Genomic DNA, 15,033 nt, shown 5'->3' with positions numbered 1-15,033 from the left:
ATTTATCCATTAATGTCTATGGAGTACGTCTGAGGGAAAATACTCATCCTGTCTACCTGTATCCAGAAGCTGCAGGGGCTAATCTTATCCATTCAGTGTGATTAGTTTAGTAAATGTGTTTTCTAACATGGGGCTGAATGAGTCCACAAACTGCTCTTCAGCAAAGTGAATGTTAAATAAGGATGTCCGCACTGATTTGGGGGAAATGGGTAAAACTCCCACCCTGGCTTTCCCATGGCTCTTCCAAACTCTCCACAGTTTTCAAGTAGGATGGGCACAGTTTGGGTTTTCTACCTTTTCCCAAATTGAAGCCCTTCACTGGGCAGTCAACGCTCACTTCAGGGTCATGTACTATCCAGCCTCGATTAAATACAGGCGGGGAAGGTTCCAGGGGGATACATTATGTAGTAATCCTTTGAACAGCCTCCTTTCCACATGGATACCTTCTCCCTCCCTTCCATCCTCCTTTCACCCCCTCTCCAAAATCTCCCACAAGCTCTGCACCCCGATCGTGCACTGTCTCCTTCCCAGTCCCAGCATCTCCAGCAAGGCTCCATACCTCACTGCCCTTTTCCATGCTATGTCACTATCAACACCTTCCAGGTCATGGGAATCCCCGCCAAGTGAGAGAGGAATTCCCTTCTCCAGCTGTTTGGCCCAATTTGAAGATTTAGCTGAACGTGAAGCAGCAAGTGATGGAGTTGGCGGGGGGGGGGGCAGGGTGGGGGAGTGGTGGGGGGGAGGTATCAGATGGTAGCACTGGGTCAGGTGGTGGGGTAGAGAAGGCCCCCGTCAGAAATATCCTGTTCCTTGTTCCATTCCCCTCTGTCCTCTCACATCCTCTCATTGGATGATCTTCCTTGCCCTTGTTGCCATCTCCGTGACTAACAAGATGATTATCTGTCTCCCTTTCAGATCAGCGAGCCGTGTCCTGGTGTGGCCCAATGGGACCCTGTCAATTGAATCAATCACAGAGCGAGACGCCGGGATGTACCTTTGCATCGCCCGAAACAGGGTGGGCGATGACATGGTGTCGCTGAAAATCGACGTGTCCATGAGGCCGGCGCTGATCGAGCACAAACAGTCCGTTCACAAGCACGTCTCGTACGGGGCCGACCTGCAAGTGGACTGCAAGGCCTCTGGCTCCCCCAAGCCCGAGATCTCCTGGAGCTTGCCCGATGGGACAATGGTCAACAACGTGTTGCAGGCAGATGACAGTGGCAGTAGGACGCGCAGGTACATAGTCTTCGGCAACGGGACGCTCTACTACAATAAGGTGGGGATGGCTGAAGAAGGCGATTACACATGCTATGCACAAAATACTCTGGGCAAGGACGAGATGAAAGTCCATGTGACCGTGATGACAATTGCACCACATATAAAGAAACCACACAAGGAATCCCTGAAGGTAACAAGTGGAGGCATTGCAATGTTTGATTGCCAGGCTGCGGGAAAGCCACTGCCAAGGATTCTATGGATGCTCCCCACAAATGAGATCATATCATTTTCCAAGAATCGGTATCACTTGCATTCCAATGGTTCACTGCTAATCAGGAATACCCGTCTCTCTGATGCCGGGAAGTACATGTGCATTGCTCGCAACCCTGGAGGTGATGATACGTACCTTTTCCGTTTGGATGTGGCCTCGAAGCCACCGCTAATAAACGGTTTGGCCGGGAATAAGACGGTTATCAAAGAGTACGCAGTAAGGCACAGCAGGAAACGGATCGACTGCAAGGTGGAGGGAGTTCCCAAGCCCTACATCACCTGGATTATGCCGGATAATATCATGTTAAATGCTCCGTACTATGGGAGCAGGATCGTGGTCCATCTGAACGGCACCTTAGAAATCCGCAATGTTAGGGCTACGGACAACGCCGAGTTTGTCTGCGTGGCCCGGAACGACGCCGGGGAAGCCACGCTGGTAGTCAACCTGGAGGTGACCCGGAGGTTACGGAGGCCCGTCTTCAAGAACCCATTCAACAAGAAGGTCGTGGCGAGTGGCGAGGGTCCCACCATCCTGAACTGCTCGGCGGATGGCTATCCGCCTCCAGAGATCATCTGGATCCTTCCCAATGGAACACGGTTCACTGGCGCACACAAGACAGCCCGCTACCAAATAAACAGCAACGGCACCTTTCTGATTCACAGCCCCACTGTTGAGGATACTGGCAAGTACCGGTGTGCAGCCAAAAATACAATTGGATATATCGAGAAACTGATTATCTTGGAGGTCGGTCAGAAACCCGTGATCCACATCAGGCCTCTGGGATTAATACGCAGCATGAGTGGGGATGCTTTATACCTTCACTGCTCTGCCAATGGTAGGCCAACGCCAAACATTGTGTGGACCGTGCCCAGTGGCTACATCCTCAACAGACCACAGATAAATCCTAGGTATATCCTGTTTGAAAACGGGACCTTGGTCGTCAGGGAAGTGAGTGTACGCGACAGGGGCAACTACATTTGCAAAGCGTACAACAACGCAGGTGACGACTCCATCATAACGTCGGTGATTGTCATCGCCTACCCACCTCGCATCACCAACGGACCACCCAAGTCGCTTCAGGTCTTCGCCGGCTCAGCTGTCCAACTCAACTGCATGGCGATTGGCATCCCCAGGCCAGAGATCGTGTGGGAGCTGCCGAACCACGCAGTGCTTTCCACATTCAGCAAGGGCCAGATGACTGACAGTGGGCTCCTACACCCACAGGGAACACTGGCGATCCAAAAGCTAACTGCAAAGAATTCTGGGACATACAAGTGCACAGCCAAGAGCCAACTAGGCAGTGACTCGCGAGTGACATATATTCAGGTCATATGAAGTGACTGTTCTTCATAAATACATCTCTATATTCTTATATTCATTTTTGAATATATATATATCTATATATTTTTTACAGAGATTAATATTATACTTTGATGTTGACAATTAAGTCTATGGACTGATTCAGTTGAGAATAAAATATTTTATTTCCCTGATTAGAGATCGGGTTGGGGTGGGGGGGGAGTGAAAATTTAAAAGAATGTGTTTCACAGGATACTGCTGAGATTGAAAGACACTCTGCTTTTAAAGCTGCCCAACCTTACTGTCCACTCAGATCAGCCGAGAGCATTATAGGTGTAAAGTCAATGATCCAGCCAAACTAATTGGATTGCCATTAGGATGTTGGCAAAACATTGGCCCTTATTTCAAGGGGGTTGGAGTATAAGAGTAGGGAAGTTTTACTACAACTGTACAAGTTGCTGGTGAGACCACAACTGGAGCACTGAGAGCAGTTTGATCCCCTTATTTCAGGAAAGTTGTCATTGTTTTGGAGGCAGTTCAGAGAAGGACTAGGATAATCCCTGGTATGGAAGGATTGTCTTATGAACAAAGGTACAACAGGTTAGGACCCTACTGATTGGAATTTAGAAGAATGATAGGTGCTCTAATTGAAAATACAGCATTCCTAAGGAGCTTGACAGGGTAAATTCTGAGAGGATGTTTCCCCTGATAGGAGACTCGAGAACCACAGGGTCCAGTCTCACAATAAAGGTGAACCAGTATAAGACTTAGATGAGGAGGAATCTCTTCTTTCAGACAGTTCTAAGTCTTTGGAACTTCTTGCCGGAGTGAGCTATGGGGTCAGAGTCCTTGTGTATATTTAAGGCTGAGATATGTTCTTTATCAGGAGGGGAATCAAGGGTTATGCAGAGAAGGTAGCAAAGAGGATGTGGGGAATAGCCATGATCCTATTGAATCACAGAGCAGGCAGAAGGGACAAATGGCCTACTCCTGTCCTTATCTCTTATGGTCTTTGGTGAGTTATATTAAAATTTCCCTCTCCCTCTAAAATTGGATAAGGAAAACCCTCCTCAGATCGTTCATTGTAACAACATCTTTTCAAAGTTAAACCAAGTTGGTGTCAGTGAGTGCATTAATTTCTCAACATGTTTATTACTCTATCTGAAAAATACCCAAGTTTTAGAGAGTGGTGCTATCATATGGACTGAAATATTTCATACAATAATTTATTCTGTGCTGCTTTGACACTTGACACTGAATTCTTGACCTGCCAAACATAGGGCAGAGTTCAACATCAGTGAACCATTAACACTCTTCTCATATCTCACACAGGAAGAAAGAATTCTGTCAATGACCTGCTGTCGCAGTATAGTTAATTTGCTTTTTCCCATCATTTATCACATAACATTATAAATCGAAGACTACCAAAGGTGAGGTGTAATATAATGTTTTTTTTAATTTTCAAAAAAGGTAAATAAAAGTTTTTTGTAAAGAAAAATACAGATGGCATATTGTCTGGTGTTGTGATTAACTGTTGGACACATCTTGCATTGATATTGGACTTATGTTACAAGTGTTACTCTCTCCCCCTCTGGATTTTCTCCAAACGTGCACAACCTCAAAAGGCTTCTACAAAGTGAATCCTTTAGCAGACAAATTTGCCGTCAAGTGATTATGTTTTTAATGCTTAGGTAGCTTCTAGCTGCCTATGCAAGGCAGATTTGATAAAGGAGCCCGGTGTCTCAGATCACACCACAGTGTGATAAATTACAGCAAAGCATAAAATATATCATTTGTCTTGCTGTTTTCAAAATGACTGCCGCTCAAAATGGTGGAGGATTCATGGTTGGCTGTTGAAACGAACGATGTCTAAAGTGATTAATGTATGCCTTGTCCCACGCAGTATTTTCGAATATCGAAATACTATACAAACAAAACCTGATGACGTAGGGAGTGCCAGGTAGAAATAATTATGTCCTATTGATGACAATAAATCAGATGACTATTTCCCTTGCATTTTCCTGGCAACTTTCGTACTCAGTGGTGGAACTAAGTAAAGTCGCCATTGAAACAAATAGCCTCATTAGGAAGAGACAGGTGGTGATGCTTTAAACTAAAAGTCACCACACCTCAGGTGAGGGGGAGGAGTTGAGAAACTGGAACCTTAATATTAACATCAGCTGCTATGGGAATTGAACCCATACTTTCAGCATTGCTCTGTATCGCCAAATAGGCTGAAGACTGTATAAGCTGAAAATGTGTTGCTGGAAAAGCGCAGCAGGTCAGGCAGCATCCAAGGAACAGGAGATTCAACGTTTCGGGCATAAGCCCTTCTTCAGGAATTCCTGAAGAAGGGCTTATGCCTGAAACGTCGATTCTCCTGTTCCATGGATGCTGCCTGACCTGCTGCGCTTTTACAGCAACACATTTTCAGCTCCGATCTCCAGCATCTGCAGTCCTCACTTTCTCCTTGAAGACTGTATAGACCTAAGTATTGTTTGGAATTTCCATCCAGTAATCTGTCAATTCATGGATGGAACCTGGAGATGAGGAGAAAAATGAGGAAGTCCTCTGTACATTTTGTTTGTTTAATGTGCACTGGATTTCCAATGGATTTAGAATTTCCATTGCAGTGAATAAATTAGCTCCTGACTCCCCAAAGCCTGTCCACCATGTACAAGTTACAAGTCAGGAGTGTGATGGAATATTCCCCACTTGCCTGGATGAGTGCAGCTCCAATAACATTCAAGAGGCTTGATACCATCCAGACTAAAGCAGTCCACTTGATTGGCAACACATCCACAAATGTCCACTTCCTCCACCTTTGATGCTCAGTAACAGCAATGTGTACCACCTGCAGATGCACTGCAGAAACTCTTCAGGCAGCAGCTTCCCAACCCATGACCTTCCATCTCAAAAGACAAGAGTAGCAGATAGAGGGGAACATCATCATCTGCAAGTCCCCCTCCAAACCACTCACCACCTTGTCTTGGAAATATATAACTCATCCCTTCACTGTCCTAGGGTCAAAATCCTGGAATCTGCTCCTGAAGTGTTTTATGGGTGTACCTACAGCAAATGGCCTGCAGTGGTTCAAGAAGTAGACAGGCAGGAGGCTGGAAGAACTCGCCAGGCCAGGCAGCACCAGGAGGTGGAGAAGTCAACGTTTCGGGTGTAATGCTTCTTCAGTTCAAGAAAGCAACTCATCAACACCTCAAGAGAAACTGGAGGCAGACAATAAATGACAGCCCTGCCAGTGACACACACACACACGCACACACACCATGAATGACCTTTTTTAGAAAATGGACTCCCAGCACACGCATTTGAGATGTATTGAAAATACATAATTCAACCTGGATCCACTGCAATGCTAACAAGAGAGGTACCTGTTCACCTCTGGTATTGAATACCAATTAATTCAAAGTTTGTGAGAAGATTTGTAGTTCGGGTGCTCGTTGTGGTTCTGTTCGCCGAGCTGGGAGTTTGTGTTGCAAACGTTTCGTCCCCTTTCTAGGTGACATCCTCAGTGCTTAGGAGCCTCCTGTGAAACGCTTCTGTGCTGATTCCTCCGGCATTTATAATGGTTTGTCTCTGCCACTTCTGGTAGAACAGCCAGGGAATTCCTAGAGGCATGGCACTCATCCACAAATTCTATCAACAAACACATCGACCTAGACCCAATATACCGGCCACTGCAGTGGACAGCAACTGACAACTGGAAGCAGCAGAGACACACCACTATAAATGCCGGAGGAATCAGCACAGAAGCGCTTCACAGGAGGCTCCCAAGCACTGAGGATATCACCTAGAAAGGGGATGAAACGTTTGCAACAAAAACTCCCAGCTCGGCGAACAGAACCACAACAGCAATACCAATTAATAGAATGTTACCACTTAGAAGATGACCATTTGGCCCATTGAATCAATACTGGCACTTTGAAAGATCAGTTGCTTCATTGCAAACCCTGCTTTTCATCCATAACCTTTCAACTTTTTTTGATTTCAGGTTGCTGTCCAATTCCCTTTCAAGTTATTTATGAATCATGGGCAAGAACTGATTGAGCAGAATGGCCTGTTGCTCTGCAGGGTATTACTTACATACAAATGCCTTCTACCACATTTTCAAACAGAGCATTTCCTACCTCAGCAATTCCCTGAGAGACAAAACTTCTCGCCATCTCCTTCTCATTTCTAAGTCAATGATTTTATGTCTATGACGTCCTGTTATTTGTGGTCACTGACTGTCACCAACTTTTAACTGCACAGGCATAGATTCTCACCAACTACAGTGTGAGAAATTCAAACTTTTTCATTGAAGAGAATTTATGTGCAGAGATAATCAGTTGCATAGGCCATCTTATCAAGATCTTGAAGGCTTATCAATCTATTAGGTCAATCTCTTAGAGGAGATTCACTCCAAGCTATTTTGAATAGAAATTAGAATAATTCTGTTGGGGGGGCTTTTAACCTTAGTTTATTGTGTACAAAGGACATTCAATATATTTGCTATTCATATACTACTTAATCACTGCTGATCCAATTGCTTCTGTATTCCAATTCATTGCAATCACTTTGTTTCTGATTTTAGATCACTGTAATGTGTGATATAGTATTTGTACAATCAGGTACATCCATAATTTATTCATAAACTTACAGAATAGAATTCACTCTGGGGGTTGATCCAAACATGTACAGAGCTGCAAAGCAATGCTGCAGTCTGTCTGGATAGTTCCATAAAATTAGTTGTGACAGAGCATAGAAAGAGGTCTATCATATGCATGTGGGATTTTTGAAAGAGCTATCTAAGCATTCCCACTCCCTTTGCCCTTTGGCCTACAAGTCCACACTGACCCTCTGAAGAGTATCCCACCCAAACCCATTCCCCTACATATACCCCTCACCTACACATCCCTGAAGACCATGGGCAATCCAGGATGGTCAATTCCCCCAACTTGCACATCTTCGGGAGGAAACTGGAGCACCCAGAGGAAACCCACACAGACACCGGGAGAATGTGCAAACTCCACACAGACAGTCACCTGGGGCTGGAATCGAAGCCAGGTCCCTGATGTTGTGAGGCAGCAGTGCTCACCACTGAGCCACCGTACACATTTTTACCCAATTCCCTTTGAAACTTTGTATGGAATCTAATTCCAGTATTCCTACATGCAGTGTCTTTCAGGTCTTAATAAATTGCTATGTAATTGTTTTGCCTCTCATATTGCCTCCAATTCCTCCTGGTTTTGAACACCTTTTGTCAAATCTATCCTTCTGCTCAAAGGAGAACAACCCAGCTTCTATTGTCTCTACACATAATTGAAGTGTCACACCATTAGTACCATTCGAGTATATATTTATATCCTCTCCCAAACCTTATAGTCTTTCTGAAATGTGAAGCCCATAGTGCACTCTTAAAGTTTTGCTCTATTTACTGATTTATAAAAGTTCAGCTTTTGTGCTTTTCTCTTATCACTGTCTGTTCTTCTCATCCTATGTTTATCACAGAACCACTGAAGTGTTATGGTACAGAAGGAGGCCATTTGGCCCATCGTGTCTGTACCAGCTCCTCAAATAAGCATCATTATCTAGTGCCAAACTCTTATTTTCTCCCCAGATCCTTGCACATTATTTCTCTCCATATAATTATCCAATACTCTTGTGAATGCTTCAATTGAGCTCACCTCCACTGCAAATCCAGGCAGTGCATTCCAACCCCAACTAGTCATCGAGTGCCAAAGATCCCAGATTAGTTCTGAAGCCATTTTGAACTAGCTTCCTACCTTCAAAGATCTTCTAAAGATATTTAACAAGCCCAGGAACAGGCCCTTCGGCCCTCCAAGCCTGTGCCAATCCAAATCCACTGTCTAAACAAATCGCCCAATTCCTAACCATTTGTATCCCTCTGCTCCCCACCTACTCATGCATCTGTCCAGATACATCTTCAATGAATCTACCATGCCTGCCTCTACCACCTCTGCTGGCAACGTGTTCCAGGCACCAACCACCCTCCGTGTAAAGTACTTTCCATGTGTATTCCCCTTAAACTTTTCTCCTTTCACCTTGAACACATGACTTCTTGTTATTGAATCCTTCACCCTGGGAAAAAGTTCACCTCTATCCACCCTGTCTACACATTTCATGATTTTGTAAACCTCAATCAGGTCCACCCTCAATCTCCTTTTTCCTAATGAAAACAATCCTAACCTACTCAACCTCTCTTCATAGCTAGCACCTTCCATACCAGGCAGCATCCTCATAAACCTTCTCTGCACCCTCTCCAAAGTGTCCACATCCTTTTGGTAATGTGGTGACCAGAACTGTACACAGTATTCTAAATGCAGCCGAACCAAAGTCTTGTACAATTTTAACATCACCTGCCAGCTGTTATACTCAATACCCTGTCCAATGAAGGCAAGTATACCATATGCCTTCTTGCAAACTCTATCCAACTGTGCAGCCACCATCAGGGTACAATGGACCTGAACTCCCAGATCTCTCTGCTCATCAACTTTTCCCAAGGCTCTTCCATTTACAGTATAGTTCACTCGAGAATTAGTCTTCCCAAAATGCATCACTTCACATTTGCCTGGATTGAACTCCATCTACCACTTCTCCCCCCAACTCTCCAGTCTATCTATATTCTCTTGTATTCTTTGACAGTCCCATATGCTTTCTGCTACTCCACCAATCTTCATGTCATCTGTAAACTTACTGATCATGAATTTGACCGAATATATCATGTGAATTTAAGAGCATCCTCCAAAAATTTGTTCTGATAGAATAATAATTTAATTCACTCTAGATAAATTCATGAGACCCTAAGTACAGGTTATGACTCATCGGCAAGTAACTGTATTAGTTAAAACTCTAATCCCCTTATCAATTCTCCTTCTAAACACACACAAACTCAGACAAATACAAAGTGCATGGATAGAAGGGTGGATAGAATATAGGGATGACAGTTCAGTGCTCCGCATCTACAGGGATTACTGTGATGATGCTTTTGCTGATCAGAATGTTGCTCTTCAGTCTTTCTTTTCAAGATCTTTTCACTTATTTGTAGGATGCACAGGGGATAAAGTTCTTTGACTTTTCAATTAAAAGTCAACAATTGGAAAAGGGAACTAAACTGCCTATTTTCAGGCTTGAGGTGCTTTCTACTGCAAAGGCTCCTCCAATGGTTTCTTCCAAATATTCTCACCCAAAGCTGTTCAGCTACCTGGCACCCAATCACAAAGTTGTCGGCAGGCAGACGGCCATTGTCCTCAATGATTGGTCATTGGCCCATAGACCAATCAGATACTTGTTGCCAGCCAAACATGGCTCTTCATCTCCAGCTCGTCTGCAAACCATTGCTTGTAAAAGCAGCTGTGTAAATAGTGCTTACAATGGACGCCAGGCCACCCACTTCTAAAACATGCTGCAATCCTTCAACAATGCTTGTGTTTTTTTAAACTTCTTTTTCCATTTCAGTTTTCAAACAGAAGTGCAGAAGAATAAAAAGATATGAGCTTCTGTGTTTTGAGGAATGATTTGATCATTGCCCCATGTCAGATTCTGAAATCAAAGGAGCAACAAGTGAACTTCCCTCTAAGTGGAAGGTAAAATGGTTGTGGTATTAAACTTTTCTGCGATCAGTCCCTTTAAACCAGCAGATGGTTCTTTCAGATTTCTTATGTATTTTAACACCCAGCAGGGCTGTACAATAGCAGAATCAAAGGTCATTTAGATTACTTTACTTATGTACGGTGTGGAAATAGGCCCTTCGGCCCAGCAAGTCCACACCGACCCGCTAAAGAGCAACCCACCCAGACTCATTCCCCTACATTTATCACTTCACCTAACATTACGGGCAATTTAGCACGGCCAATTCACCTAACCTGTGCATTTTTGGACTGAGGGAGGAAACCGGAGGAAACCCACACAGACAAGTTGCCTGAGGCGGGAATTGAACCCAGGTCTCTGGCGCTGTCAGGCAGCAGTGCAAAACACTGAGCCACCATGCCACCCATAGAGCCACCGTGTCACCCACTCCCTTCTCTCAAAGTTAAGCAGGGCACCCATAAAACACCATTATATAATTGTTAAATAGTGACAACAGAAAGGGGGGTCCATTCAACTCATTGTGTCTGTGCAGCCATCTACAAAGAGTATCTCAGATAGTGTCAATCCCCAGCTCTTCACCCCTTAGTCTTACAAAATTTTCCAATTGGGTTGTTTATTGTTTTTGAAAGCAGTTATGGAATTAGCCAGCACACACTTCCAGGCAGTGGTTCCCATTTCATATCCACTCGCTGTGACAAAAATCTTTTACTCATGTTCCCATTGTGTCTTCTGCCAAGTACATTAAATCAGTGACCTCTGGCTCTTACCCCCTCTGCCACGGGAATATTTGAGATTTCAATGAGGAAGTAATTTCACTGGAAGCTGGCTAGTGTGTTAAGTAATAAATGTACTGCAGGTTCACCATTTCAGCAGATCAGAAACAACTGGAATACATTGATTAGATTCTGATCGCTGTGTTTAAACAGTACAGTTAATCTGATTTCATCTACAGAATATTAACACAAAATCCCCACAGTGTGGAAGCAGGTCATTTGGTCCATTGAGTCCACACCGACCCTCTGAAGAGCATCCCACCCAATCCCTGTAACACTGCATTTCACTTAACCTGCACATCTTTACACTGTGGGAGGCAACTGCAGCACCCAGAGGAAACCCATACAGACACGGGGAGAATGTGCAAACTCCACACAGACAGTCGCCTGAGGCTGGAATCGAAGCCAGGACTCTGGCTGTGAGGCAGCAGTGCTAACCACTGAGCCACAGTACTGCCTGACAAACAGATATTTAAAATCTTGAATTTTTTTACCTAATTCCCTTTGAAAGTTTTTAAGGAGTCTAATTCCAGTACGCCTACATGCAGTGCCGTTCCAGCCTTAACAAACTGCTATGTAATTTTTTTTGCATCTCATGTTGCCTCCAACTCCTCCTGGTTTTGAACCCCTTTTGTCAAATCTATCCTTAGCCTCTTCTGCTCAAAGGCGAGCAATCACAGGCTGGAATTGAACCTGGATCCCTGATGCTGTGAGGCAGCAGTGCTAACCACTGAGCTACCATGGTGCCCTGTAATATCCACTATAATATTACTTAAAGAGGAATGCAGGCTATTAAAAAAATCAGAACTTCACAATGTCTGATAGCATTCCTGGACTTAGCTCAAAACGTCGATTCTCGTGCTCCTCGGATGTTGCCTGACCTGCTGTGCTTTTCCAGCACCACACTTTTCGACTGCTGTACCTGATAGCAGCTCAGCTAATTCAACATAATCTGAAGGCTTGAAGGGATTTGAGAAAACGCTGTTTCACCCAGAGGGTCTGAATTGCACTGCTTGGGAACGTAGCTACAGCAGTGACCCCATAACCTTCAAAAAATAGTTGGATGAGCGCTTGCAGTGTCATGATTAGAGTGGTGCAGGAAAAGTACAGCAGGTCAAGCAGCATCCGAGGAGCAGGAAAATCGACATTTTGGGCAAAAAGGAGGAAATGTCGATTTTCCCAATCTTTGGATGCTGCCTGACCTGCTGTGCTTCTCCAGCACCACTCTAACCTAGACTCTGATCTCCAGTCCTCACTTTTGCCTGGTTGCAGAGTCATACCACCTCAGGCTATGGGTCTAGTGCTGGGCAATGGGACAAGTGTAGTTTGAGTATATTTTTGGTGACACAGACTTGATGACCCGAGGGTACAGTATTGTTATTACTGAAGGCGATCATTGAACTATTTCACATTGCAATTCGCATTAACAACTCATTACAGGGTACATCCCATTTTAAGTTGCAGTTCCTGGAAACTACAACTTAAATTGTAATGATTTTTATTGAAACAATTTCTTTTCCCAGTTAGATGTATGTAATACTGACAGATACAATCCCAGCTGAAAATGTGTTGCTGGAAAAGCGCAGCAGGTCAGGCAGCATCCAAGGAGCAGGAGAATCGACGTTTCAGGCATGAGCCCTTCTTCAGGAATGAGGAAAGTGTGTCCAGCAGGCTAAGATAAAAGGTAGGGAGGAGGGACTTGAGGGAGGGGTGTTGGAAATGCGATAGGTGAAAGGAGGTTAAGGTGAGGGTGATAGGCCAAAGTGGGGGTGGGGGCAGAGAGGTCAGGAAGAAGATTGCAGGTTAGGAAGGTGGTGCTGAGTTTGAGGGTTGGGACTGAGACAAGGTGGGGGGAGGGGAAATGAGGAAACTGGAGAAATCCGAGTTCATCCCTTGTGGTTGGAGGATTCCTAGGTGGAAGATGAGGCGCTCTTCTCCAGCTGTCGTCTTGTTATGGGCTGGCGATGGAGGAGTCCAAGGACCTGCATGTCCTTGGTGGAGTGGGAGGGGGAGTTGAAGTGTTGAGCCACGAGGTGGTTGGTCCGAGTGTCCCAGAGGTGTTCTCTGAAACGTTCCGCAAATAGGCGGCCTGTCTCCCCAACATAGAGGAGGCCACATCGGGTGCAGCAGATGCAGTAAATGATGTATGTGGAGGTGCAGGTGAATTTGTGGCGGATATGGAAGGATCCCTTGGGGCTTTGGAGGGAAGTAAGGGGGGAGGTGTGGGCGCAAGTTTTGCATTTCTTGCGGTTGCAGGGGAAGGTGCCGGGAGTGGAGGTTGGGTTGGTGGGGGGGTGTGGACCTGACGAGGGAGTCACAGAGGGAGTAGTCTTTTCAGAACGCTGATAGGGGAGGGGAGGGAAATATATCCCTGGTGGTGGGCTCCATTTGGAGGTGGCGGAAATAACGACGGATGATACGATGTATATGGATGTTGGTGAGGTGGTAGGTGAGGACCAGTGGAGTCCAGTGACCCTTCTTGAGAACTCAAGAAGGTGATTAGATTAGATTCCCTACAATGCGGAAACAGGCCCTTTGGCCCAATAAGTCCACAAAGACCCTCCGAAGAGTAACCCACCCAGTCCCATTCACTTACTCCCTACTAATGCACCTATCACTATGGGCTATTTAACAGGGCCAATTCATCTGGCCTGCACATCTTTGGATTGTGGGAGGAAACCCACACATACATGGGGGGAATGTGCAAACTCCACACAGGCAGTTGCCAGAGGCTGGAATCGAACCTGGGTCCCTGGTGCTGCAAGGTGAGCCACTGGGCAAGGTTCTGAGGAAGGAGCGCTGGACCTGAAACGTTAACTCTGATTTCTCTCCACTGATGCTGCCAGACCTGCTGAGCTTTTCCCACAATTCCTGTCTTGTCTTTGATTTACAGCATCTGTTCTGTCAGTTTTTATATAGCTACATTTGTACAGTGCCTTTTATGGAGGAGTAAATGTAAGAAAGGAGGAGGTAATTTCAAATAAGGACAGTTTATGAATTTATCAAAGGGTATTAGAAAGGCTGGTTGAAAGTTGATCAATAGCTAGGATCATCGGAAAGCATTAGAGGATGATGAAGAAGGAAGGGCAGAAATTGTGAAGCATCTAGCCATAATCTCCTGGTCCTGGTGAGAGACGCAGGGTAGGTGTCAGATAACTAGAGAATTGGAAATCTTACAGCTTTGTTCAAAATTAGTGCAAAGATAAACTGCAAGCGAGTCAGTTAAACCTCAAGAATGAAAGGGCCACAGTCTGTGAATATAAGGTAGGCCACTTAGAACTGAGATGAGGAGTAATTTTTTTTCACCCAGAAAGTGGGGAACCTGTGGAATTCGGAATTCATGCCACAGAAAATAATTGAGGTCAGAATATTGAATGCTTTCAAGAAAGAGTTAAACACAGTTCTAATGGTTCAAGGGATGAAAGGGGATGTCCTCAGGAAGCGGACACTGAGTGGGATATGAGTGGTGCTGGAAAAGCACAGCAGGTCAGGTAGCATCCGAGAAGTAGGAAAATTGACGTTTTGGGCAAAAGCCCTTCATCAGCTGCCTGACCTGCTGTGCTTTTCCAGCACCACTCTAACCTTGACTCTAATCTCCAGCATCTGCAGTCCTCTCTCTCACCTGCTGAGTGGGATATATATCATGATGAGCCTGAATGGCCGGGCTTGCTTGTTTTTTCAGTGATTCCATCGTAGCAAGTTTTTACAAAGATAATTTAAGGACCTGGTCCAGGGTGCATTAATTAAAGAAAGGTCAGTGACTTATCTACTTTTAGTCCTATTGGTTGGCCAAATACTTTGTTCTTTTCAATCAAAATTGTTTTAAGACCTTTCATTCCGTTAGCATCTTGCTTATCCGATAAC

At 44.9% G+C, this 15,033-nt stretch overlaps 1 protein-coding gene across 1 annotated transcript in view; it reads left to right on the top strand.

Moving 5' to 3' along the window:
- Positions 1 to 2,954, top strand: part of igsf10 (immunoglobulin superfamily, member 10) — a 50,771-nt gene extending 47,817 nt beyond the window's left edge. Inside the window, exon 7 of the mRNA XM_060834563.1 lies at positions 916 to 2,954. Coding sequence (XP_060690546.1) covers positions 916 to 2,824 — 1,909 coding nt within the window. The 3' untranslated portion in view covers positions 2,825 to 2,954. The remainder of the gene's footprint in view (positions 1 to 915) is intronic.
- Positions 2,955 to 15,033: the final 12,079 nt, after the last annotated feature.

Source organism: Hemiscyllium ocellatum, chromosome 13 (assembly GCF_020745735.1).
Source record: "Hemiscyllium ocellatum isolate sHemOce1 chromosome 13, sHemOce1.pat.X.cur, whole genome shotgun sequence".
In the NCBI taxonomy this organism is placed as follows: Eukaryota; Metazoa; Chordata; class Chondrichthyes; order Orectolobiformes; family Hemiscylliidae; genus Hemiscyllium; species Hemiscyllium ocellatum.
Note: the sequence above shows the minus strand (reverse complement) of the source record. Positions and strands in the feature narration are given on the sequence as shown.